The sequence below is a fragment of the Hippocampus zosterae genome, chromosome 2 (assembly GCF_025434085.1).
Source record: "Hippocampus zosterae strain Florida chromosome 2, ASM2543408v3, whole genome shotgun sequence".
NCBI classification, from domain to species: domain Eukaryota; kingdom Metazoa; phylum Chordata; class Actinopteri; order Syngnathiformes; family Syngnathidae; genus Hippocampus; species Hippocampus zosterae.
Window position 1 is genome coordinate 30,607,836 of NC_067452.1, and position 27,096 is coordinate 30,634,931.

At 42.5% G+C, this 27,096-nt stretch overlaps 1 protein-coding gene across 28 annotated transcripts in view; it reads right to left on the minus strand.

Annotated features, from left to right (window-relative positions):
- cacna1db (calcium channel, voltage-dependent, L type, alpha 1D subunit, b) overlaps window positions 1-27,096 on the minus strand; it is a 62,330-nt gene that overhangs the window by 22,504 nt on the left and 12,730 nt on the right. For 11 of the 28 annotated variants that reach the window (XM_052059378.1, XM_052059375.1, XM_052059370.1 and 8 more), the window contains exons 4-25: window positions 21,567-21,706; window positions 20,678-20,820; window positions 19,753-19,905; window positions 16,578-16,774; window positions 15,487-15,590; window positions 15,236-15,405; window positions 14,499-14,573; window positions 12,901-12,985; window positions 12,770-12,796; window positions 12,144-12,304; window positions 11,221-11,446; window positions 10,925-11,132; window positions 10,622-10,742; window positions 10,400-10,514; window positions 10,233-10,290; window positions 9,690-9,750; window positions 9,002-9,146; window positions 8,052-8,181; window positions 2,420-2,479; window positions 2,270-2,329; window positions 637-743; window positions 364-451 (exon numbers count right to left, since the gene is read on the minus strand). In XM_052059378.1, the coding sequence (XP_051915338.1) occupies window positions 364-451; window positions 637-743; window positions 2,270-2,329; window positions 2,420-2,479; window positions 8,052-8,181; window positions 9,002-9,146; window positions 9,690-9,750; window positions 10,233-10,290; window positions 10,400-10,514; window positions 10,622-10,742; window positions 10,925-11,132; window positions 11,221-11,446; window positions 12,144-12,304; window positions 12,770-12,796; window positions 12,901-12,985; window positions 14,499-14,573; window positions 15,236-15,405; window positions 15,487-15,590; window positions 16,578-16,774; window positions 19,753-19,905; window positions 20,678-20,820; window positions 21,567-21,706 (2,634 nt within the window). The remainder of the gene's footprint in view (window positions 1-363; window positions 452-636; window positions 744-2,269; window positions 2,330-2,419; window positions 2,480-8,051; window positions 8,182-9,001; window positions 9,147-9,689; window positions 9,751-10,232; window positions 10,291-10,399; window positions 10,515-10,621; window positions 10,743-10,924; window positions 11,133-11,220; window positions 11,447-12,143; window positions 12,305-12,769; window positions 12,797-12,900; window positions 12,986-14,498; window positions 14,574-15,235; window positions 15,406-15,486; window positions 15,591-16,577; window positions 16,775-19,752; window positions 19,906-20,677; window positions 20,821-21,566; window positions 21,707-27,096) is intronic. The other 17 variants (XM_052059377.1, XM_052059372.1, XM_052059364.1 and 14 more) reach the window with 8 other exon arrangements.

The window sequence follows — 27,096 nt, forward strand, 5'->3', positions numbered from 1 at the left end:
TTAAACAATAGTTGACTAAACCGTTATTATTGAATTTTTTATATGGTTTCAGTCATAACGGCCTTCCAAGGGAAACAGCAACTAAAATGTGGCCCATAACAAAAATGAATTTGACACCCCTGTGTTAGAGGGTAGATGCATGCAATATATGGGCAGTAGTAATGGGCCGCTTCCCCTTTGCACCTACAGAAAGTGAAAATGCAGAAAACTTGGAGTCGGGAATCTAAAAGTGTTTTGCTCGAATAATTCAAATTCAAGAGGAAGTATTGGGGATCTAATGGATTAATCAAGTGATTAAGAAATGCATATTGGACACGCCAAAATCGACATCATCCAGAACTCAGTCATCACTGTCAGGCTGACCTTAAGTCCTTTGGCTCTGTTGATGGCTCTAAGTGGCCGGAGGACTCGCAAAACACGAAGAATCTTCACGACTGAGATTGCAGAAGACCTACAGAGAAAGAAAAAAACTATCACTAGACAGACCATTTTCAAAAAAATCGAAACCAAGCTGAATGTAAAGACGGCAGACTAGCAGGCACAAGCTGGGATCCATTTTATTGCCATACACACAGTCACAAGGGCGTGGCAGAATAAAAACACGTCAAGAAACATTGATTGTTGAATGATACCTACTGAATACCAAAGGAGACCAGAGACACTCCAACGACCAACAGGTCCAATAGGTTGAAGTAGTTCCGACAGAAAGCTCCTTTATGTAGGAACGCTCCAAATGCCGTCATCTGGACAGACAGATGTGAGTCAAGACAAGCAACACCATCAGAAAAACTCATTCTGTGAGATTACACTATATTTAAAAAAAATGATAAATGATGGAATGTGTTGAGAGAGAATAAGAAAATGTGTCATAACAGTTCTTGCATCGTGTTTTGCAGGTGGTTATGTGCACAACACATTAAAGTGACACTGTCAAAAATCGATAATATATGAACATGAAAATAACTGATACGGTGACAGACTTCACTCTCACAAGGCAAATTCTGAATAAAATTTGGTTGGTTAGGCAATCTTGTACAGTGGAACCACTGAAGTTGAACGCCACTGAAGTCACACAGTTTGGAAAGTGGAAAAAATATATAAAACGGCATGGGTGCATGGCGTTTTATATGTTTATGTTTTTTTATGCGAGCCATCGGCATACACTGTGAGAGCTCAGGTCAGTTAACATGTTTTGCTTGTTGTTTGTCTTTTTATTGCCATCGTTTTGAGAAATAAATGAATTAGTACTCCAGTAATTTAGGGGAAACTTACATCCGAATAAAAATTTTCCATGTCATTCTGGTCACTGTAGGACGATTGAAAACGCAAATTCCCAACCACTGTGAAACACTGGAGAGCGCAATTTCTGTTGAGAGCTCTCTATAATCAAGTTTTTGAGCCATTTAGAATGTTGAAATCATACTTAAAACACTGTCTGTCCACTTAATCCTTTCATGCACCCCGTAACCTGATAACATGATAAACTGACCACTGGAGTAACTAACCGCTGTCTTTGAAAGGGTTAATAAACACTTGATGGTAGCAGATTTCTATGGGAGAAATTTAAAACAGTGAAGTTAAAACAAAATCAAATGTTGACCGGTGTCCTTCGAATCAACCTCAATGGTTCCACCGTATTTAAGATACACGCATGTTAATATACACACAGGCATTAGACATTTGAAAGAGACATCCAACACAGCCTTCTAAAGCCACTACATTGATTTGCGGTACAGATTAATCCTACGGTCTATGAAAAAAAAATTGCTCGGTAATCTCCTAATCAAATTCTTAAGGACTATAGCGAACGAAAACATGGGCCAAAAAATAAAAATAAAATGTCTTTATCGAGTCTAAACATACAATGGGGTGATCCAAAGGAGCCAACTGTAACTTTGAGAATTAAAATGTTATACAGGTCCATTCTTGCGCAATATGAATTTAGTGATAAGGAGACCAGATTAAAAATATATATATAACTAATAAATTAAAATGTTTTTTGTTTCAACATGTTTGGTCCTTGAAGAGTTCAAGAATGAATTAGACTCAGGCTTAGATGGAACAGTCATCGAGAGACACGGAAATATCATTAAAGTACAAAAAAATGTATTGATGGACTGTCGCCATGACAACATGACATACGGCCATTCGCAATAAAACATAGATTGGATGAAGGTGGGCAAAGGCAGCATGCTTGGAAGTGGTGGAATTGTTGAAGTTACTGATTTCATTTGATTTTGCAGAGGCATCTCAACGCTCTCTTGTTTACCTTAATAAGGATCTCAAATGTAAACATACTAGTGAAGACATAGTCTGCATAGCCTAGGATCTGAGGAGGCAATCAGAGTGACACAAGCACACAGGAGGTTACAGAAGCTCTAGCCAGCACGGTAACACACGACACACACACACCATTTACCTTAAACAGGATCTCAACAGTAAAGATTGCCGTGAAAGCATAGTCAAAATAACCAAGTATCTGCAAGAGGCAATGCACAAGTTGCAATCATCAAAACGTTCTGGGGACAACAGCACAGTCATTGTGTTCGACTTTTGACACACATGTGGCGCACGAGCCCATGTGTGCGCCGCACCAATTTGTCAGGAATTGTGGTTACACTGGGTTTGGTTTGAGCCAAAACAGCTTTGGTACAAACTGGTGTTGATCCAGAAAGTTCAATTTATTAAGTTTCCCAAGTTCCTTAACTGAAATATGACTTTGAGTAAGCTAACGTTTGACCAAGCTAAGCGGAAATAGACAGGAGTACAGTGGACCTCCGCTATTTGCAGAGGATTAGAACCCATAACATAATACATAATAATCCATTCATCCCCCAACCCCCCAAAAAGTTTTTTCTGACCCACTTATCTTCATGAGCTTTTTGGGGCATTCTGGAGTCTCTCCCTGCTGTCTTCGGGCAGTAGGCGGGGTACACCCTGAACCGGTTGCCAGCCAATCGCAGGGCACACATAGACGAACAACCATCCGCGCTCACACTCACACACCTAAGGACAATTTGGAGTGTTTAATCAGTTTGCCACGCATGATTTTTTAATGTGGGAGGAAACCGGAGTACCCAGAGAAAACCCACGCAGGCACAGGGAGAACATGCAAACTCCACATAGGGACGCCGGAGCTGGAATTGAACCCTCAACCTCTGCTCTGTGAGGAGGCTATCTCAACTCATCGACGACCGTGCCGCCTCATCATTATAATTGCTGTTATAATTTTTTTTCTCTTTTGAAACGACGTTTAAGCTAGAGATCGGGAGAAATTACCACAAATATCCGGGGGTCTACTGTACATCATTAAGACACAACAAACACATAAACACATGAACAATATTTTAGAAGCAGAAGCTCACTAAACAACTTTGTCATGAAATTACTGGCAGTCTTCTGTGTATAGTTGTCGTGTTTCGGTTTGTGACCACCAGGTGGCACTTTGGGGCTTTTCCCTGCAGCTGCACACCTGTTGGTCGTTAGATAATCAGTGGCTTTAAAAGGACTCCCAGCCCGACCATTCATTGTCGGGTCATTGTTGCTGTTTGCTCTGTCATGTTTGTTTCAGTCATGTTTAGTTCATTGTTATGTTTTAGCTTCAGTCATGTTTAGGTCATGTTTTTGTTATTGAGAGTTTTTAGTTTCTGTCATGGTGTTTGTTTGTTACTATGGATTTCTTTAGTTTTCATGACTTTGTTTAGGATTTAGTCTTCTCTGCTTTAATACAATTCCTCAAGTACACCCTGCTCCTCTCTCCTGCCTGCTTTTTGGGGTCCACCACCACCTGGCAACGTGACAATAGTTTTTCTGAACTAAGAAAAGAAGTGATACAGTATGCATCATATACAGTGATCCCTCGCTTCTTCGCGGTTCACTTAACGCTGTTCCAGTGCATTGCGGATTTTTCACAAGTATTCATAAAAAAATAAAAATAAAAAATAAAAAATTGCGAAAATGCCGCAAAAGGTCGGCGAGAGGCAGCGAAAATCAGCAAAACATCGAGTCATATAGTGCAACATATACTGTACTACATGTATATTTCATTTTTATGTTTTCTGTATTTTGTTATTTAAACACAAACCTAACCTTACTTATACATATTATACATGTGTATGTATGTATGTATGTATGTATGTATGTGTATATATATATATATATATATATATATAGGCCCGGACATGGTCCACACCTACTGGCTAAAGAAACTCACAGCACTCCATGAGCGCCTAGCAGTACAAATGAACCAGCTGCTGAGGGATGGGACTCACCCAGAATGGCTAACCGAAGGGCGTACGATCCTGATCATGAAGGATCCCTCAAAGGGTGCAGTTCCATCCAACTATCGGCCAATAACCTGTCTCTCCACAACATGGAAGCTCATGTCAGGCATCATTGCGGCTAAGATAAGTGGACACATGGATCAATACATGAGCGAAGCACAGAAGGGCATTGGTAGAGATACTAGAGGAGCCAAACATCAACTCCTGGTTGACAGAACAGTCGCACACGACTGCAGGTCCCGACGTACCAACCTGTGCACAGCTTGGATTGATTACAAGAAAGCCTATGACTCGATGCCACATACATGGATCACTGAATGCTTGGAGTTGTATAAGGTGAACAGGACCCTAAGAGCCTTCGTTGCGAACTCGATGAGGATGTGGAAAACCACACTTGAAGCCAATGGCAAGCCACTTACCCAAGTGTCCATCAAATGTGGCATATACCAAGGTGATGCACTCTCCCCGCTGCTGTTCTGCATAGGACTGAACCCCCTAAGCCAAGTAATCACCAAGACAGGCTATGGATACCGCCTCAGAAATGGAGCTACAATCAGTCACCTCCTCTTCATGGATGACATAAAGCTGTATGCTAAGAGCAAAAGGGACATAGATTCCCTGATCCACACAACCAGGATCTACAGCAGCGACATCGGGATGTCATTCGGGCTTGAGAAATGTAGTCGGATGGTGACTCAGAGAGGAAAGGTAGTCCGCACTGAAGGGGTCTCACTCCCAGAAGGAACAATAGCAGACATTGAGGACAGCTACAAGTACCTTGGTATACCACAAGCCAATGGCAACCTCGAACTGGCAACAAGGAAAGCGGCTACGGCCAAATACCTCCAGCGAGTGAGGCAAGTCCTAAGAAGCCAGCTCAATGGCAAGAATAAGACCCGGGCAATAAACAGCTATGCCCTGCCAGTGATCAGATACCCTGCAGGAATAATAAGGTGGCCAAAGGAAGAGATTCAGACCACGGACGTTAAGACCCGAAAGCTCTTAACCATGCATGGAGGGTTCCATCCCAAATCCAGCACCCTGAGACTGTACGCAAGCCGAAAGGAAGGAGGCCGGGGACTAGTGAGTGTGAGAGCCACTGTCCAGGATGAAACATCCAAGCTCCATGAATACATCAAGGAGAAGGCTCCAACGGATGACGTACTCAGAGAATGTCTCAGACAATGGGGAACAGAAGATGAGGCGCTGGAAGAGGGACCATCATGGGAGGACAAGCCCCTACACGGGATGTACCACCGGACCATAACTGAAGTGGCTGATCTCAAGAAGTCCTATCAGTGGCTAGAGAGGGCTGGCCTGAAGGACAGCACAGAAGCACTCATCCTGGCTGCTCAGGAACAGGCATTGAGCACCAGAGCCATCGAGGCCCAGATATACCACACCAGACAAGACCCAAGGTGTAGGTTGTGCAAAGAGGCACCTGAGACGATCCAACACATAACTGCAGGGTGTAAGATGCTGGCAGGGAAAGCCTACATGGAACGCCATAACCAGGTTGCTGGCATAGTCTACCGAAACATCTGTGCGGAATATGGACTGGAAACCCCAAGGTCAAAATGGGAAACACCTCCGAAGGTGGTGGAGAATGACAGAGCGAAGATCCTGTGGGACTTCCAGATCCAGACTGACAAGATGGTAATGGCGAACCAACCAGATATCGTGATCATAGATAAAGGGCAGAGGAAAGCCGTTGTAGTGGATGTAGCGGTCCCAAGTGATGGAAACATCAGGAAGAAGGAACATGAGAAACTCGAGAAATACCAAGGGCTCAGAGAGGAGCTGGAGAGAGCCTGGAAGGTAAAGGTGACAGTCGTGCCTGTGGTGGTCGGAGCACTCGGGGCAGTGACCCCCAAACTAGATGAGTGGTTGCAACAGATCCCTGGAACAACATCGGACATCTCAGTCCAGAAATGTGCAGTGCTGGGAACAGCAAGGATACTGCGCAGAACCCTCAAGCTTCCTGGCCTCTGGTAGAGGACCCGAGCTGAATGAGGGACGGACACCACCCAAGGGGTGAGATGAGGATTTTTTTATTTTTTTATATATATAATTACATTTTAAATATTAAGACCATTAAATTTGTCCTTATAAATATTATATATACTCATACACATGTACATATACCTGTACAGGGGGGGGGGGGGGTACCTACTTCATGGATTTTCCTCTTTCATGGGTGGTCTCGATCCCCCTTAACCGCAATAAGTGAGGGATCACTGTGTACAAGGTGCATTTGAATGTATTTGAATATCGTGGATAAATTCATTTATTTCTGTGGGTCAGTTAACAAATTCGTTCTCAGAATACATTGCAGGAGGTCATTTACTTACTAATTTTCAATCAGCAGTAAGTATCAGAATTCTGATATTTAATCCTTAAAGAATTCATTGTGCGTGTGTGTGTGCGTGTGTGTGTGTGTGTGTGTGTGTGTGTGTGTGTGTGTGTGTGTGTGTGTCTGTAGACTTCACTGTGTGTGTGTGTGTGTGCGTGTGTATATTATATACCTGTATGTATGTATATATATATATATATATATATATATATATATATATATATATATATATATATATATATATATATATATATATATATATATATATATATATATATATATATAATCTTTTTTAAAAAATTCCAGATTATATTTCTAATAAATTTGACAACTTCATGAAACAATGGGCCTGATTTACTAAAAGTTTGTGGATACGAAAATGGGCGCAAACTTTATTGCACATGCAAGGCGCACACCGAGGAATATGTCTGCCAAATGGCCAAAATTGTCACACAATCCATTTTGCGTTTTTTTACACGAACGCGCAAAATACTGTGAGTAGGTGCAAATAGATTACTTTAAGCACGTGCAATGTGATTCATCAAACCTGAGACAAATTGTGGTGGCTTTCACTTCCATGTCTGAAAGGGAGGTGGAAATCGGCACCATTGTGCATATCAACAACTGCGATTATTGTGGCACAGGTAAGATAGGAGACAACGGGGAGAATCACTCTTTTTTTTACTTGTGTAAACATTTTTGAAGTGACAGAAACAAAAACTGACTTTGCATAGTGTCCATTCAGCAGTGCAATTTTTGTTTTTAGCTTGTGAATGATCCTGTCACGGGAAGGAGTCATGCCAAATCAACTATGAGAAAACTCTTTTCAGCTTTGCGTTCGCTCGTGTCGGGGTCGTTTCACCACAATAATTAGTGCTGGCTTCCCTCAGAGCAGGGTTTTTTTCCGCTCAAACGCAACGTTTTATTTATTTATTTAGACCATCATGTGCAACATGTTTGCACCTCATACTAGGACTTTCTTTATCCTGCAGACCCCACTCATAAGATCACATATTCTTTGAGCGTCCATGATTCAAAAGTGGTCATAATCTAGGGTTAATATGCTCCTTCCACTAATGGTTCCAATTCCATCACTTCAAACTTCAATTTGGACCTGCGGTACTGTCCCACATTTTCGATGGTGAGAACTATCGGAGCTACCTTAAGCACAAAACACTCATTCAAATCGGGCAGTCTCGACCACCTCATATCACTTTAACCAATTGGGCTGCAATCTTTGGAGATAATGTGCAACGCAGCCTCCAGCAGTGCAATTTGGGATCTTAGTAAATCCGGCCCAGTGAGTCGTGAATTCTGTGACTTGCAAGATGATATCACGTTGAGACAGCTAATGGCCTCATAAATGATCAACGAAGAAAGCTTCCAGACAATTCACAGATTTTTTTTTTACGTACAATATTGCGTGCAGAGAAGTTGCGTATGGGGTCCTCGGCGGCCAAAGACACAGAACTGAGCATGATGAAGACCAGAATGAGATTGGTGAAGATTTGATGGTTGATCAGCCTATGGCAGAACACGCGAAACCTGCAATATTTCAGAGCGGACATGTTGCAAGCAAACAAATTAATTATTCAAAAATGCAATCATCATATAACGTAGTGTTTTTCAAACTCTGTGCAGTGTGCCGCGAGAAATTGTCAGGTGTGCCGCGGGAAAATATCCAATTGCCTGTGCGGTCTATCGCCCAGAAAGTAATCGTATAGTACCCTCCCATACCGCTAGGGAACAGCAACAGCTAGCCAATTGCCTTGTGTTTCGACTAGAGACAAGTGAATTTGTGCCGCATGAATGCAGGACGACAGTGAAACAATAAATGTGAAAGATTATAAAATATTTTTTTCTTTGTGTTCATTTGATTCCAATTCAAGTTGTTATAACGTCATTCTTCAATGTTAAAAATTGTTGCAGTAACAATATAACACGTTAATTGTTCAAATAAGCGTTTTTATTTTCTCACATTTTTAGCTAGTGTTGTGCCGCGAGATTTTTTCAATGAAAGAAGTGTGCCTTGGCTCAAAAAAGTTTGAAAAACACTGGTATAATGTGACATGACCTCCAGCTAACAATTCAACTGAAAAAAAATAAATAAAAATAAAATGTCGGATACACTATATAAATATCCGCAGGGCTGGGTGGAAAACGTATATGTAACCCAAGACAGATGACTTTTCCAATTGCTTATCGGAGTCAGGAGCGAGCCAACCAAGAGTCCAAAGAATGTGAGGGGATCTTCTGAGTACTGCCAAGCAGCAAAACCAGCAATTCATCAATTGCTTAATCTGCACCTCCATCCGCAAAAAAAATAATTGATACGTACATAAAAATTGATCAAAATTCTACTTACGGGTTGGTGCTGCTGAAGATGAAAAAGGCGCTGCCCTCAGGGATGGGAGGAGTTTTTTCCTTGATGGTGAGCACTGACAGCCTATGAGGCCGGGGCCCAACTGGGACTTCTGGGAGGTCATTGTTGTCGTCATCCACACAACACACTAGAAACAGAATAACAGAACAACACGGCGATTGCATTTCAATTTGCCTGAAAGAAGCTACATTCAGTTTCCCTTAGGTGAATGTAAAATGTGTGCCATTAATCGGCATGGGATTTGTATGCTTCCCGTGGCCCTGGACAGGATAAGCGGTATGGAAAATGGATGGGTGAATTTTTATCCTTTCTTACACTATTGCATCGAGCGTGACGCTTAAGTCAAATAACCTGAAAGAGGTCCTTTCAGTTGCAACTCTCATTTGTCCTTGATGATAACTGTCACGTTCCCAAAACATGCTGTAAAAACTCATAGATTCATATTTTTTGAGGAGAGTGGTTAGCCTGGAGGTGTCAAAATTTAGGCTTGGGGGGGGGGGGGGGCAGATCAGCACATCATTTTATGAGGCCCGCGACAACATTCTTATCTCTATTTGATTATGAGATTCATTTTATATCTTATGAGATAAAAATAATTTGCAATTCCCGTGACTCAAAAGTCCATGACTGTGGACTCCTCGGGTTTCACTTGACATGACAATCAGTTTACCTGGTGAGTCAATGGCAGAATAAAGTTCTTTGTCCTCCTCCAGCAGGAGCTCGACTGGCACCTACATACATTGTCAGAGGTTAAAAAAAATAAAATAAAAAAGCAGAACACTGATGCACAGTCATTCAGATTCAGAAAACGTTATTTATCCCCGTGGGGCAATTAGGACTTAACAGGCACGTTCTGCACAAGAAACATGGGATACAGTGCAAAGGGCCTGTCTGTACTCGCTGTGTGCACAGCGCCCCGAGATCTTAATTCAGAAAGGAAACCACTAGGGAGGGAGAGGGAAAGAAAAAACATGCTCGAACTATCCTCTTCTGGGGATAATTTAAGTCCAGGAGACAAAAAAAAACAAAACAACAACACGCAAACAAGCATATGACAGTTACAAGTCACCAGACATGACATGTAATGAGGGGGCGGATGGATTGAGGGGAGGGGGGGCGACGCGACCTGACCGGCGAGCTGCTCAGTCCATTTGAGCGCTCAGCAGATCAGTTCACATCGCGGGGGAAAAAAAAAAACCACGTGTTTCTGTACCTTTGTCTCGCCATCAGTGTCTTGTACTATTTCCACTCTGTGTTCTGTGCCCGCCTCTCTATTTTGGAGTGATTAAAAATGAACTGTTAGTCAGAACACCAAGGATAATTTAAGAAGAAGCTAACATAAATAAATAAATAAATCCACAAGGTGATTTTTTTTCATACTTGGCACTGTTCCTCCTCTTCTTGGCCTCTTCTTCTTCCTTCTGGGCCGTGTTGAGGCTCTCAGCATCGGCAAGGTTGTCGACAGCAATAGCCAAGAACACATTCAGGAGAATATCTTGTCATGTGGCTTAAGGGAAAAACACTGGTCACGTGGCAAAAACAGAATGACCACAAAAAAAATAACTACACACAAATGGTATCACTTTGTGGTGTGCAGGATACAGTTTCCACAGATGAAGAGGATGATGAAATAAATGCAGACCACCATTCCAGAGGACGCTGGACCGCCATACGCCATGATCCCATCGTACATCACCGTATTCCAGTCTTCTCCAGTCAGAATCTGGTTCACACAGGAGCAAAATGGTACACGAAACAAAAAATGTTTGTCCAACTCTAACCTATATTTCTTTTGCTATAAATGAATGCTTGGATGAGTTTGGTTCGGAAGAACAACTTTAGGATGAACTAGAACAGAGATTGGAGCGGGTCTTCTCTCAGTTTCAAAATATGGGAACCACCTACCTGGAAGACGGTGAGTAGGGCCTGAGGAAAGTTGTCGAATGTGCTCCGTTTGGTGACCGTCTCGTCAAAGTTAAACTTTCCCCCGAAAAGCTGCATGCCCAGCAGGGAGAAGATGATGATGAAGAGGAAGAGAAGCAGTAACAAGGAGGCAATGGACTTCATGGAGTTGAGCAGAGAGGCCACCAAATTACTCAGTGATGCCCAGTGGCTGAAGAAAATGAAAGAGATTTTTTTTTTTTGGTTCGGTTGAAGACATTATTTTTGCAGAGGACCGGTTTGCACTATGTGCTGCTTACCGTGTGACCTTAAAGATCCTCAGGAGACGGACGCAGCGGAAAACAGAGATGCCAAGCGGAGACATGATGGCCAGCTCCACCAGGATGGTCTCGATGATACCTCCGCACACCACAAAACAATCAAAGCGATTGAACAGCGACACAAAGTAAGCCTGCAGCCCCAAACTGTACATCTTCACCAGCATTTCCAAAGTAAACATGGCCAGGAGAACCTTGTTAGCGACGTCTGGAAGAAAAAAAAAAAGCCAGCAGTGAAAGTTCATTTAGAAACAAATAGTTACAGCATGTACAACACTGACAATGAGCTTAATGATTGAGCTCACTTTTTTTTTTGTACCTTACCAACACCTTTAGGGACAGCAGGCTAACCCCATCCAATTCCATTCGTGACAAAGTCGGTGTCTTGATGCAAGTAGTAATGTTTTGTTCAATAATGCTTTTAAATGCTGCAGCCAGAGCCGATTTATCAAACGTAATTTGATGTTTAACTTCATATCCTTGTTTGTAGCTAGAATGGAGCTGAGGACTGTGATGGGTTTTATTTTTTTCTTTGGTAAATCCAAATATTAATGTTAGCTGGCATCCCACTGCTCGATTGGGGCATTATGGGCCATGGTGTCGTATAAGATCAGCATGTCGCGGTGCAAGCTGCAAAGACTTGGAAGGAAAGAAACGAAACAATGAGCATCGTGTCTGCTTTTTGACTTGAAAGTGACCATTCTCGGCCACTACTTCTGTGGATGATGGCCCGATAATGAGTGCCCAGAAAGTGGTACAAATCTTCATTTTGTCAATGAAAACAGACACACACACACACACACACACACACACACACACACACACACACACACACACAACCTTTATTGAAATGTAAAGCTTCGTGGGAAGAGATGGAAAGATACAAGGGAAGAAACTGAACTTACCCTGAACTTCGGTGAGCCAGTCCGGTTGGTTATAGTGCTCTGAGGCGATGGTAAGAGTATTGAGGAACACCAAAATGATGACCAGCCAGTAAAACGTCACAGATTTCACTGCGGCACGACACTTCCTGCGACAGAAACGATTCCACCGTCGCCCCTGACGACTTGGAAAAAACAACAACAACAACAACATGTCACACGATAGCAATAGCCGTCCGTTTTTATATTGTCTATCTTATACAGGGTCACATCATTGGGTGAAGGGCGGACTCGCCACTCGCAAGTCAATCATGGTGCCTGGATAAAACAAAACAACCATTCACACTCACGCCATCACGGAGTAGAATTAGAACCACACTGTCTGTTAGGAAGTCAGGTCAGTGTACCACTACACCATCGGTGACCCACATTAGGATTGAATGAAACAAAATGAATGCAAAATGGACATATCAAAGATATCGGACAAATGATGCATTCATGAACAATTGAACCGCAGTTATTTAGGGAATGGACAACGTTAGGGATTGGAATAATGTACGTTAGTTAAGTAAATCTAGGCATGCAGGATGAATTGAATCCACTCGGATGATGCACATACCTACTGGGTGATGTCACATCACGGTACTAACCTGCACTTTGACTTAGTAATTTTTTTACTGAGAAGAAGAGAAAATGAAACTTTTTTTACAAAACTGTTTTGAAACTGTAAATACTGTAGGTAACGTGATCGGGGAGGTAAAGGATGGCATATGACGCTCACCACAAAGGAGCACAGCAGAGCCATTTGTCATCCTCGCTGTGATTGTCGGTGTTGACAGATTCGGTCTCGCTGGTGGGCACGCTCGCTGTTGAATCACACACAAAAGCAGACACATGAAAACAGATACTGTGACAAAATAAAACAAGCAATTCCTGCGTCCTTGTCATTTTAAGTTGTCCAATAAAGTGACAGTGAAGTGAAAAAGTCTTTTGATTAATGGTGATAATGGGATGAGAAATGAGCACAGACAGATCTATGTTGTGGAAAATGGAGCTCTCATAAAATCAAGTCAAAAACTTCAAAAAATACAAAAAAACATGTTTCTACCAATGTTCCTGATCAAACATACAAAGATTTTGTTTTAGGTTTTGGCGTTACAAATGATAAGAAAAAATATGTTTTTTTTCGGCACACACACATACGTACTTGTATATGACAGAATAGTGATGTAACATGTTCAAAATTCATATTTTGTATATGTTACAAAATAAGCATTAGATGAATGAAATACTTATATGAGGTTATAACGGCAGTACATACGAAAAGCTTTGATTGTCTAAATGTACAGTAGAACCTTGGATGTTCAACACAATCCATTCCAGGATGCTGGTTGGCTTCCAACTTGAATTCAGATATAGAAAAAAATGGGAGGGGACAAGCAAACGATGGAGGGGGTAGTCAGCCTCTCAGCGCTCACCTGATTGTACAAATATTTTGGACTCAATGTGTCCCTGCTTCATCGATGACTACGACCCACCATGTCGAGATTGAGGTGCATTTGTAAAATAACAAAGCCTGTCATCGTCAGTCATTATTATTTCAGGCTGGTCCAGTCTGACACTTTGTCATCGTTATATTTGACACTCCTCCATTGCTAAATTCCATTTTGTCACCACATTTTTATAACTGTCAACAACAAAAATATTTAAAGGGTAATAGCAGACAATGTACTGCTCCTCCTGCTTCTCATGCCCCTTGTCTTTTTGTGTGTGTGTGTGTGGGGGGGGGGGGGGGGGTTCAAGGGACGGCAAAAAATCTCTTCCGTTGGCACTTATTCTGTCAATGTTTCAAAGTTTCCATCAGTCGTCAGTCCGCCAGCTAACACGTGAGTCGTCAGTCCGCCAGCTACAACGTGAGTCCATCAGTGACGGACTAATGGACATTCCGTCGGTACTGACGGACAGTTGTAAATGCCCACCTCTGCTAATCGTCATCAAAAAAGAGATAACTGGTAGCCGGTGATTGGTTATGTTGAGTTTGTATAACACAAGTCATTCGCCACAATAAAAACGAGTAGAAGAGTTTACAATGGCAAAATAGTTACCAGATAAACAGTTAGCCTAGTCTGCTAGTCTACTATTCTTTCTTCTTCTTTGTATTGTCTGGATTAATGGCAGCAATTCAAATTTAGAAAGTTGTATAAAAGGTGAGCAAAAGGACGTGTTCAATGGGTGACGTGATGTGGGGGAGTAATTCCAAGCAAAACACGAACGCATTCAACAAAGCAAAGCAGGGGAAGTATGAGTTCTTGGACAAAGATGGTGTGTCCATCGTGACAATGAGCATGAAAACACCATTTGGGACAAGCACACATTTACCCTGTGTCTCACTGGACTGCGTGAACCAGCCAAACTTTCCCTTCTTCTTCTCTGTGAGGTCCGCTAATGTGACCCCTTGGTGTTACCAACGTGCAGTTCACATAGCAGAGGAAGCATTGTGTCAGTTGACGGCAGTAGAACAAACACAAGCAATCGTAGTCATTGAGACCAGAAACCATGTTCATTCTTTGGCCAAATAAATTACTGCATTGTTTATATGTTGTACATTGCCTCGATTATTAGCCTGCTTGCTAACAGATGTAGCGTCTCTAAAGTGGGTTCTGGATTCGTCTAGTGTGGAAATAGTTGGAAACAGTGTCAACCTACAGTGTCAGAAGGCAAAAACGAAGCTGGAATCGAGAAGACTAAAACAGTAAATTGTCTTGGCTGCCGACGCAAGTGAAGAAGCAAACAGACGTGAAGAGCACTGAACAGACCTGTCTGCACCGACACAGAAAGACCTTTGTGACTCACTGTGAGTCAGGAAACAACAAAGTTGGTCTTCCACAACATTAAGTTTCCGATATGAACATCCCTGGCCGTGAAAATGCCCGTGATTGCGCCATGCGAGCAAAAAAGACCTGCAAGAACGAGCGGGCGGTCTGACCCATCATGGCCGCGCCGCGGGCCGCACTCCACCAGAAAAACATCCAATTGTGAACTGAGATGTGATTGGTCTATCTGAGTTCAAGGATTTGTCGCAGGGAAAACGGGAATTAAATTGAGCGAAAACTCACGGTTGCGCTTTCCCTCCTCATCTCCCTCCTCCTCGTTCTCAGGATCAATGTCTTCAGCCTGAGTGATCCAGTCCAGGTAACCCTTCAGGTCTTCCTCGAGCTGCTGCTTCTCACGCAGCTTCTGAAAGTCTCCTCGTGCCTTGGCCTTCTCTCGCTCTTTGGAGAACTCTCTAGGCACAGGTAGAGGGCAAGAGAGGTCATCATTGTCAGAAGTCACCAAACTCGCATAAAATCCAGGAAAAGAAACCTACCCACTGAGGACTCCCAAGACCAAGTTAAGAACAAAGAAAGAACCAAAGATGACCAGACTGACAAAGTAGACCCACGGCAGCTCAAAGCCCATCGCGTCGTTCATCTACAAACACACACAAAAAGAAAAAGACAAAATAGGTTTAATGGCTCTTAACTCATTCACTCCCAAAGACGTTTTTAAATGTCTTTTCAGATTTGGTCTAGAATTGGCTAGTACTGAATGAGTTAAGACATGATTTATGAGGGCACTGTTATTACTTACTAATGTTGTTATTTTCAGTATAGCAAACCAGCCTCATGTAATCCAAGACACAATCAACAGTCAAGTCCACACATTCCAAAGAATAACAATAAATTAATTAGTTCAAATAGTTTCCTATTTGAGACATCCAAAAGTGATAAAGTCTCATTTTTTCTTTCACTCTGTCTTATGAAGCCTTTCTAAAGGTTTGTCACATTCCGTGTACGCCGCTTGAGCAGAAGCCAGAGCGTGTCGTTGGCATGGTAACACATGCATGGATAAAAGCAAGAGGCTGAAGAGGACAACGAGCAAGGAAGGAGGCCAGGTGTTCGTCAATGAAATGGTGTTATGTGCATTGTTATGTGACTCACAAGAGCACATTTAAATAAAAACATTTTTTAAAAGCATTCACACTCATATGAGCACTTGCAGATAATGATGGGAAAACGAAGCTTCATGAAGCATCCGTGATACTTTTTGACACCTCTAGATGATGCTCTTGGTTTAAATATTAAGTTTAGTGCAATGGAAATGTATGAAAATTCCACTGCATCTTTACACCAAGAGTGCCCTCTAGAGGAGTCAAAAACTTACACCAGTGCTTCACGAAGCTTCACTTGTCCACCACTACCTGCAGACAATTTAGACTGAAATTAGCATGCATGTTTTTTTTAATGTGGGAGGAATTTGGAGCACCCGCAGTTAACCCAATCAACCACTGGGAGAATTTGTAAACTTCACAGAGGATGGCCTGAGCTGAGGTTCAAACCCTTGAACCCATGAGGCAGATGTGACAGCCTCCGTAGGTAATTTGATGTTTTGCGTGTGTGTGTGTGTGTGTTATATTACCCAGTAGAGCACGTCGGTCCAGCCCTCCATAGTAATACACTGGAACACGGTGAGCATGGCAAACAAGAAATTGTCAAAGTTGGTGATGCCATTGTTGGGACCTTGCCAGCCTTCTCTGCACACTGTCGTGTTGAGTGCACAGTGGCGACCGTTGCCGGACACTGCACATGGTGTTGGCTCGTCTTCTGCCAGGGCACCTGAAGAAAACAAAAAAAACACTGGTCAACAGCAAGTTTTAATGACTTTTTGTGTGATTAAACGCTTAAAAAATTAAGCGTTAAAAAAAAATTAACGCTGAAAACTTTATTTGCATCTCTGTTTTTAAAAATTGGTGAGAAAAAAAATCACAGCTACAAACTAAAAAGCTATAGTTTTGCATGAACTAAACATGCATGTTTTTGGAACGTAAGAGGAGGTCAGAGTAGCTGAAGAAAACCCATGCAAACTCTTCACAGGAAGCTTTGAGTTGTGTTTATGTTGTCATACACTGCTATTAAATTGTTGCTCTGCTGTGTCTTCTACGTTTCATTGTTTTCTGTGAAAACTACAAAACGTAGTGGTTGTTTGCAGAGACAATAAATATTCATCACAGTTCAGAGAGAACAGAATGAAAAAAAATCCAAGAAAACTTGAGCGGAAAAAAAATTGATAAATCACTGAATCTTTCCACCTGTTACCCCTTTTCCTTGTGTTCAAATAGTCCTGGCTCGCTTTTTTCTGGTTCAGTCTGTTTTATCTCCCCTTTACTCTGAACCCTGCAATTGTGTACTGACGGACACAGCAGGGACAGAGCTGCAAGTTGCAGCTTGGTCTGCACAAGGGACTCGCTTGTCCCAGCAGGTGGAACAGGTGGCTGCATTACACCAGGGAGTCATGGGTCTCGCCCACAGCCAGGAGGGCTTCGGGGCAGCCATCGCAGCCCAGGTAGGGCAGCTTGCTTGGCAAGTGCAGCAGCTGCTCGTTCTCCTCAGGAAGCCAACCGCTAAAGTCGCAGTGCCTCAGAACCAGCCTGCCCTATCGGCTAGGGATCACTCCATCTCATATGCTGGAGCTGGAGCCCGGCTAGCTTCTTCTGAACGTTTTTTGGGGAGACCCAGGACTGTGCCAGTAATCCAAGTCGTCGGTTCATTGGTTGTCAAGTCCAAGTCAAGTCATCGACAGGGGTCAGCCCGAGATGGATGGAGGGGCGCTCTCACTGCATAGTGAAGGTCACTTGCCCTTCCTCTCCTGTGCCAGACAAATTGTCAGCTCCGCCCCGATTGTTTCAACCTGTTATCCCTTTCCTTCTGTTTAAATAATCCGGTCTCCCTTTGTAATTCATGCCTTTGTCACATCTGACGGATTACTGTAATGCACTTCACTTTAGAGTCACCCAATCCTCCATTAAGCGTCTCCAGTTGGTCCAGAATGCTGCTGCTCACCTCTTGACTGGTACTCATAAGAGGGAGCACATAACTCCTACTCTGGCATCCCCTCACTGGAACCCACTAGTTCTTTTTCAGATCCTATTATTTGTTTTCAAATCTTTAAATAGGCCTCGTCCACCTGAGCTCTCTGAACTCCCCCGCCCCCCGACACACCTGCCCGGCGCCTCAGGTCTGCGGGCCAAGCATTATTAGAAGTACCAAGAACTAAGCGGAGGATCAGAGGGGATTGAGCTGTTTCCGTTACTGGTCCCTCTCTTTGGAATGACCTCCCACTGAACATTCGTCAAGCACCCTCGCTGACAAATCTTTCAAACTCGTCTCAAAACGCACTTGTATTCTTTGGTCTTTGACTCAGCATGACTCAGACTTGATCTTAGTTTTACTGTTTTGTGCTTTCTACTGTCTTATTTATTACTTTATTCATTCATTCATTCATTCATTCATTCATCTTCCGAACCGCTTGATCCTCACTAGGGTCGCAGGGGGTGCTGCAGCTGTCTCCGGGCAGTATGCGGGGGACACCCTGAATCGGTTGCCAGCCAATCGCAGGGCACACAGAGACGAACAACCATCCACGCTCACACTCACACCTAGGGACAATTTGGAGTGTTCAATCAGCCTGCCACGCATATTTTTGGAATGTGGGAGGAAACCGGAGCACCCGGAGAAAACCCAAACAGGCCCGGGGAGAACATGCAAACTCCACACAGGGAGGCCGGAGCTGGAATCGAACCCGGTACCTCTGCACTGTGAAGCCGACGTGCTAACCACTGCACTACCGGGCCGCCTTATTACTTTATTGTTTTATTGTTTATTGTTGTATGTGTGATATTTGCTCCATGTACGGCACTTTGTATACAGCGGTGGTTGTTTTAAAGTGCATCTATAAATACAGCTGAGTTGAGTTGAGTTGTCTTGGTCCAGTGCGTTTCATCCTGGTGTGCGTACTCCAGCCTTTGCCATGTTTCCGCAGCCGCTGACCCTAAAATAAATCTCCCCTTTACTCTGAACCCAATTACTGTGATCTGTATCCAACCCTGGTGTTGACAAGATATACCATAATGCATGACCAAGTCGCAAAAAATAAAAATACAAAAATTGTGTCTCACAAGAAAACCCATGTAAATATGAGAACACATGCAAACTACACACGGACATGTTCCGGCATAGATTCGAAATCAGATCTGCTTACTATGAGTAAGTCAGTATTTATGTACTTTTTGTCTTCTATTTTCCCCCTTTCATAATTTTGCTGCTGTGAATTGGGAGTTTCTCCATTGTGAGACAAATAAATGTTTTCTTAAGATAAGATATCCTTTATTCGTCCCACACTGGGGAAATTTACAGCCTCCAGCAGCAAGAATGTATGTAGAAAGAAGAAAGGAGACAGAGAAAAAAAAACAACAAACATCTTTCAATTAAATACAATATGAACACAAATGGATAAATCGCAGTTATCGTATCTTATCTTAATACTTATATAGTACATATCTTTATCATTTGGAACACTGTTAGACTAAGATTAAAATATGAGTGATATTACTCATCTAATCACTGAATGGAAGCCACCATCTGTCCTTTTAGCATAATGCACTTACAGTATATGATATATGCAATATGTCCATTCAATCTGTGGAATTAAATCCTGTATGTATTCTGAACTAAACCCAGACCATCCCCACCCCATATTTATACCACATAAAAACGCAAAACTAATGTGTCCTCATTGAAGACTAAAAGGTCCTCACCTGTTTTTATCACATAGCAGGTAGCGTGCATTTTGCCAATGAATAGCTCGAGGCCGATGATAGCGTAGATGATGATGACAAAGAGGACCAGCAGAGCGATGTGAAGCAAGGGGACCATGGCTTTAATGATTGAGTTCAGAACCACCTGCAGACCTGCAATCACACACTGAAAGTGAATGCATACGCAGACATACATTGTCTACCGGATGCCGGAAAGATTTTTCTTCTCAGAATGTCAGTGTTGCATTTTTCAAGAAATGGAACATTCATAGAAAATAAAGGTGAAATTCTTTCAGTTCAATTCAGCTTGATCTTTCCTCCTCATGATGTGTTGCTATGGATATACAAAATCAAACAAAGTCCTCACGGAAGGAGTACCAAAAGGAGGAATCCTCTACAGGCTGGGTTATTTTCTCTATTCATACGCATGAGCCTTGAGTCGAGGATCGATCCGAGTGACACATCCTGGGTTATTAGTGTATGGAATTATTAATTACAAGTGACTAGGAAGTGATTAGCACATCTGCCACACAGTCGGTCCATTTCAATTTGAGCTTTCCTTTGTGGGTTTTGTATCATCTCTCTCTCTCTCTCTCTCTCTCTCTCTCTCTCTCTCTCTCTCTCTCTCTCTCTCTCTCTCTCTCTCTCTCTCTCTCTCTCTCTCTCTCTCTCTCTCTCTCTCTCTCTCTCTCTCTCTCTCTCTCTCTCTCTCTCTCTATATATATATGTGTGTGTGTGTGTGTGTGTGTGTGTGTGTGTGTGTGTGTGTGTGTGTGTATGAGATCAGTTGCATCTGAAACTTGCTGTGTCGTTGTATTCTCCACATGATGTATGATTTAGTACACGGTAAACACAATTTGTCATTCAGACAAAGAGTGTATATTGGGATTGGGATTTTCCCCTCCACAGCTGTACGTCAACTCACTTGGAACCCCAGAGACAAGGCGAAGGGGGCGAAGCACGCGAAAAGCTCGGAGGGCCTTGACGTCAAACCCCCCAGGCTTGCCTCCTGACTGGCCGCCCGAGTCAGCGTCTTTGGTTATCATCTCCAGGACCACGCTGAACAAGCTGCGAAGAGAGAAAGAGGAGAGGTGAGGGCAGGGTGATGATGATTGAGGGGAAGCGAGGAGGAAGAGGGTGGTGATGAAGATGTCAAAACAGTGCGAAGATGAAGGCAAAGAACAGAGAGTGAGAGTGGTGTGTTAGCTATTATCTTTCTGGTGTGCACATGTGAGTGCAGCATGATCCGTGTGTGTGTGTGCGTGTGTGCGTGTGTGCGTGCGTGCGTGTGTGTGTGTGTGTGTGTGTGTGTGTGTGCATGTGTTTGAATGTAAGGTTTGTGTGTATATGTCATACACGTGTGCATCTAATTTTTCCCCCCTACAGTCCAGCTGGTCTACTGATTAACCATCATATTTAATGAAGATGTGTGTGTGCGTGTGCGTGTGTGTGTGTGTGTCATACATGTGTGCATATAATTTTTCTCCCCTACAGTCCAGCTGGTCTACTGATTAACCATCATATTTAATGAAGATGTGTGTGTGCGTGTGCATGTGTGTGCGCGTGCGTGTGTGTGTGTGTGTGTGTGTGTGTGTGTGTGTGTGTGTGTGTGTGTGTGTGTGTGTGTGCTGCACATCTATCCGCTTTGTCAGCAAACAACCAGAGACCAACAACACACACTGGACAGGTACAGCACCAAGTAGTTTAGTAAACTATGGTTTAGCATAACTTCTGATGGCAGAAGAAATAGAATACCTCAGAAGTATGGTACAGTATTCCAAAGTATTACAGTAGTCCAAAAAATGAAAACTCACCCAACGATGACGATGACAAAGTCCAGCATGTTCCAGCCATTTCTGACATAGGAATTCTGGTGCATGACCAGGCCGTAGGCAATAATTTTCAGAAATGTCTCGATGGTGAAAATGATCAGGAAGGCATATTCGACTGTTTCCTGTGAAGACGGTAGAAGCAGAACGGAAATAGAGATGCATTATTAGTTTAATAAAGTTGTTTTTTCCTGATCCATTCTGATCCAATGTATCTTACTTTTGAATATTAGGAAGCAATTATGCACACAGGTATAAGGCTGCTACAACTACAACTAATATTCTCAAACATTGTTCTGCAATATTTAATTGCCGTATTTTCCGCACTATAAGGCGCACCTAAAGGCATTCGATTTCCTCAACAGCCCACAGTGCGCTTTATAATTCGATGTGCCTTATACATGGATCAATATTTTTGATTTAAAATGTTCTGTAGAATGCGTTACAGCTGCAGCGGTTGTGAAAGCTCTATATAAATCAAGCTGTATTGTATTGTATTTTCTTTGGCATACCTCCATCTAGTGGATGCATAACACAACTGCAGACACTATTCTAGCTTCTTTTCTTTGCGTTTTATAATGTGGTGCGTCCTACATATGAAAACAGTGTGAAAGTAGGCTATTCATGAAAGTGTACCTTATATTCCGAAGCGCCTTACAGTGCGGAAAATACGGTATTGACTTACCTGTGCAGAGTGTGTATATTCTAGCTTCCTTCCACATGAACATGCACGTTTAAGGTTCATTCAAATGTCTCAACTATCCATCGGTGTGAACCTGTTGTTCTTCGACATGTCTCCTGCAACTGGCTGGCAAGCAGTCGACGATCTCTCACCCAAATCTACGCTGAGATTCAGCTAAACCCCAAGGCTAGCGAGGAACGCCGCTGTATGGATGGATGGAAAATTACCAACAACAAAAATGTTTCCTTCAGAGCATATTGCAAAGATCAGGCTTGAACAATTTACACATTTCCATGGCAACATGGAAACACGTAAATTGTTTCCGTGGGTAAGAGAGACGGTGTCTGAATTTGGACAATCCTGCACACAGCCTACCCTTTGTGTCGTCACTTGGATTTGCGTTCTCACCCACAGAAAACGCCTTCATTGCTGTATTTCGCCTCCATGTGCACTCATCACTCTTCCACCACCCCCCACCCCACACACACACATTCAGTCTCTGTGTTCACGTCTGCAAAAGGGTCAGCGAGTTGGCAGCTTTAGCGGCACATTAAGCTAAGCACTTCTGCAGATTTAGAGAACCTAAACACAAGTGCTCTTGAACAGGACAGAACAGTCAATCATGGTCAGTAAGCAGACAGCTCTGTTTAAGATACGTCATCTCCTGCACTTCTGTACTTGTAATTGATTTTCATAACACTGTTTTCTCCCACTCATATTGTTCAGGGTCACAGGTGAGCTGGAGTGTATCACCGTCGGTTTTGGGTGAGAGGCTTGAGTACACCATGGACCGGTCCTCAAATTCATGCCTGTGGACAATTTCCAGTCTTCAATTAACCTGAGATGCATCTTTGTTGCATTCTTTTATACCACAAGTGTCAAAGTCAAGGCCCGGGGGCCAGATCGGGCCCGCCACATCATTTTAATGTGGCCCGCAAAATCAAAACACGTGTTAACTTCCCTGATCCTTGCTAAAGGCTGTACCGAAATGTCAAATTGTGATTGTGTAATAAATGATTTTGCTACCCTGTTTGCATTCAATTGACCCATAATCGAACAAACAATGAGCAAATATCTGTTTTTAAGAGCGTCACAAGGAAGCAGTGACAGGTTAGACGAGGCTGAAGTGACAGACTCGACCCAAACTGTCAGTTCCTCGGTAAGAGTTTTTCTCTTCACCAAACGAGACCAATATCTTGAAAAAAAGACACTTTGAACCTTATTTAACAAACAGATAGTTGACTTGAGTGATTACAAAACTAGTAATGCATCAATTTGATGTGTACAAGTAATGATACAGTGAGATGATTACGTAAAGATTTATTTGTAACGGACCTCCGAGGGAAGACATAATTCCAAAGTGGCCAGTGACAAAAAGGAGTTTGATACCCCTGCTTTATACCATAGATTGCCTTCCTGTTGCCAAATATAAAAACATGAGACTGCAGACTATTGTGTGCAAACACACACAAAAAGAAAAATCATTAAGAGTAATATTAAAGTAACTGAAACCTATGACAAAGACTTTGATGAACAGTTGTGGAAAAAAAATTATTAAAAGAAAATTGCCTTTGGCGACAGTGGTGACGATGAGCAGCTCAGATAATGGACGGATGGATGTTATCGTAATCCCCGTATACGATCGGTATACCATGAAAATATGCTCTAAGTGTCTGTATGGACGGCTGTGAGCCCCAGATGGACATCAAAGTAAAGCTGCTGCCGAGATCACTCACGTACATTCTGATTCTGAAATGTGTGCAATGTGTTGGGGCAGTGCTCAATTAACTTGGTGAACATCTTTAGGGGTGTTCACACGGCAAAATTTGGTCCGGTGCTATGCCGGGGCTGCCCCTGTAGAGCGTTCACACGTGCAAATTAGTTCCGGCGTAGCCCCGGAAAACAGCTTACACCGGACCAAATTTGATCCACCTCAGGGAGGTGGTTTAAAAATTTCTTCCGGAGCAAATGCTCGTTTGCGAAGCAGCACCGGTGTAAATTTGCACGTGTGAACGCAACTGGGTTAAATTTGTTCCAGAGCAAATGCTTGTGAAGAGTATGTACGGTGAGAATGCGTTGCTTTCGTGCTCTGTCGGACTTCCGTCATGTGTTTGTTTAATAACGACACAAGACTTGGCTGGTAACATCTTTCCTTTTGTAGGAGACTGTACTGTCTCGGAGTTGTTTATATAGTTTGTTCCTTTGTTGTGTGTTAACAACCCCCGCCCCCCATATAATTTATTTAGTGATTTCCTCTCTTGATTTTCTGTTTGGCGCATTAGTGTTTGCTTTTCTGAGTGTCATTGAAGTCATCGTTGATTTACGTTTACGTCAATCTCGAGCAGAAGGCACGGAGACCGAGAAGGAGAAGGACGTGCCTGTCCAGTACTCGCTTGAGTTGTGTATACGTTTTAAAAAGAATCAACACGACAGCTCATTTGTCATTTTGTTCCGCTGCAGAAACTGCCGTGTGAACGCAAGTGAGGCTGCACCGACGCTGTGCAGACACGCTCTGCGGCTTTGTACGTGTGAACGCTCCACACAAATTGCTGCGGTGCAAAATATATCGCAACAAAATACATCGGTGCAGCGCCGGAGCAAATGTGTGCCGTGTGAACACCCCTTTAGAGTCACCAATTGTAGTTTTTTTTACAATGGAGTAGATCAATAGATAGATTAGATCAATCGCATTTGTCTTTGGCCATTTAGGAGGAATACAGTAGTCGAAAAAAATTGGGAGAAAAAAATTCCAGCCCTTCACACATCATCACAGTAATCTCCTTGTGAGCAGTCGGGATACGGTTGTCATGGAAATCAGGGTCTTTTTTTTCACTCTCTTTTTTTTTACGTGTGGACAGTGAATGTGATTCCAAGTTGGGTCACTGACTATCTGCAATAACGACTCACGTAATAGCATCATCTCAAATATTTTTAAGATTGAATTTGAGTTGAGTCTGACAAGTCATCTAGTTGTGATGCAAGATTTTCACTATCATTAAAATTTTGAAGGGACACCACGCTCAAAGAAAAATCAATCATGTAAGTGTACAGCAAGGAAACAAACTGTATTTAGCCACAAAATGGATGCCATCTCCCACATTACGAGCCTGTAGAACCACATGATTTTCCCTGCAAATCAGGACAGAACTATAATGCTGACAGAAAATCACAAGACTCTATTATACTGATATAATAATGTTACACCAATAGATTATTTTTAAAAAACGCAATAATGAATATGTATTGAATAATATTCAGAGAAAAGTGTGTCATGATCCTGTTCTTGTGTGTCTCCAGCAGGTGGCAAACTTGAACCATCCCTTCAGTGTGCGCACCTGCTGCCTATCATTCGCCATGCAAACTGCCTGCAGTTTATGGGATTATTTTGACCTTGTTGCTGCACTTGCTCGAGTGATTGTTTGCGAGACCTCTTGCTCTCGCCAGTTCCCTTAACATCATGTTTTTGGAAGTACTGTTTAGTCATTTGACTTTGTTTTTGTTATTGCGTGTGAATTGGATTCTTGACATTTAGTTAGTTTTGTCGGTTTAACTATTTCATAGTCGTTTCCAAGCGCTTTTGGGATTTTTTTCCCCTTATTCACCAGGGATTTCAGTTCATACTTTGTCGGTGCGCTTTAGTTCTTGTAAATAAATATTTTTGTGACAGTTTTGTTTGGTGTCTACCTTTCTGGGATCCGAAAGATTATTCAGTTTGTTTCTAACCTGACGAAGTGACTTTTTAGGGCCTGATTCTAAGCTGTAATGATAGCATTTGGTGTGTCAAACATTATTCAACTAATTATCATGAAACTCTTTCGTCGGATTAGCATTAATAAATACAGGAATTTAGTTTCTCACAATGCAACTCATGAATGAAGGATGTGTCCTCCTCCAATTGCGCAACACTTGAAACCATGGTGTGGCGTTCATCTTGTCTTCCTTTTTAAAGATTGCGGTTTCTTTTTTTTTTTCAGACAAATGTTTTTTTTCTCATGAAGTGACAATTGTTGCTCACAGTTGCAGCTGTCACCGATGAAGGCTGGAGTGACAGCCAAAAGTGCCAGCAAGGTAAGAGAAATCTCACTTTCCTGGGGGAAAAAAAAAGTTTGTCTGGGAAAAAAAGAAATTTCCAACATTTCACTTGACAAGGCTGAATTAACTCTCCAGATCCAAGTGCCAATTTGAATGCCCATCTCAGAATTTTTTAAACCGCCTGTTTCTGAGTACGTTTCAAGTGACATCTGTGTGTACATTCACGGAAGACATCAAGCAACCTGCAGGTATCCACTTGCATGCATTCTTTTCTATTCCCACTGCCATGACACATATCCTAATTGTGACCCTTGCAATCGGAACTGTGTCACTTGAGCCAGGCAGTGTCAACCGGGCCTAAAGTACAGTCATATTCCATATGAATTATTGGCCCCGACTTTATTTGCAGTGGGGAACGAAAATAATTTGTGCTGCTTTTTCTTAATCTTTACCTTCCATGACTTTCAGATCTAAGTCTTCACTAATGACAACAAAACGCAGGCTTGGGCCCTTCATGCAGAGAGAAAGCAAAGCCGCTTAATTGATTTAAGGAGGAGCAGCACATCCTGTAAGCCTTCAAATCCTCTGTTTTGGGAACCGGACAAGAAATTCTGCTTAGTAGGGCAAAAGCCAGGACAAAGTATGGTCGAGGATAAATGAAATGCCCTAGATTATTTTTGCAGATGAATCCTGAATGATTTGTGAATCCTGGTTGTCGTGGCAACAGCAAATGAAGAAAATGTTAAAATAAGGAGTAGTATGTACTATGATTGTTGGTGGTTAACCCTTTTAGGCGGTTAC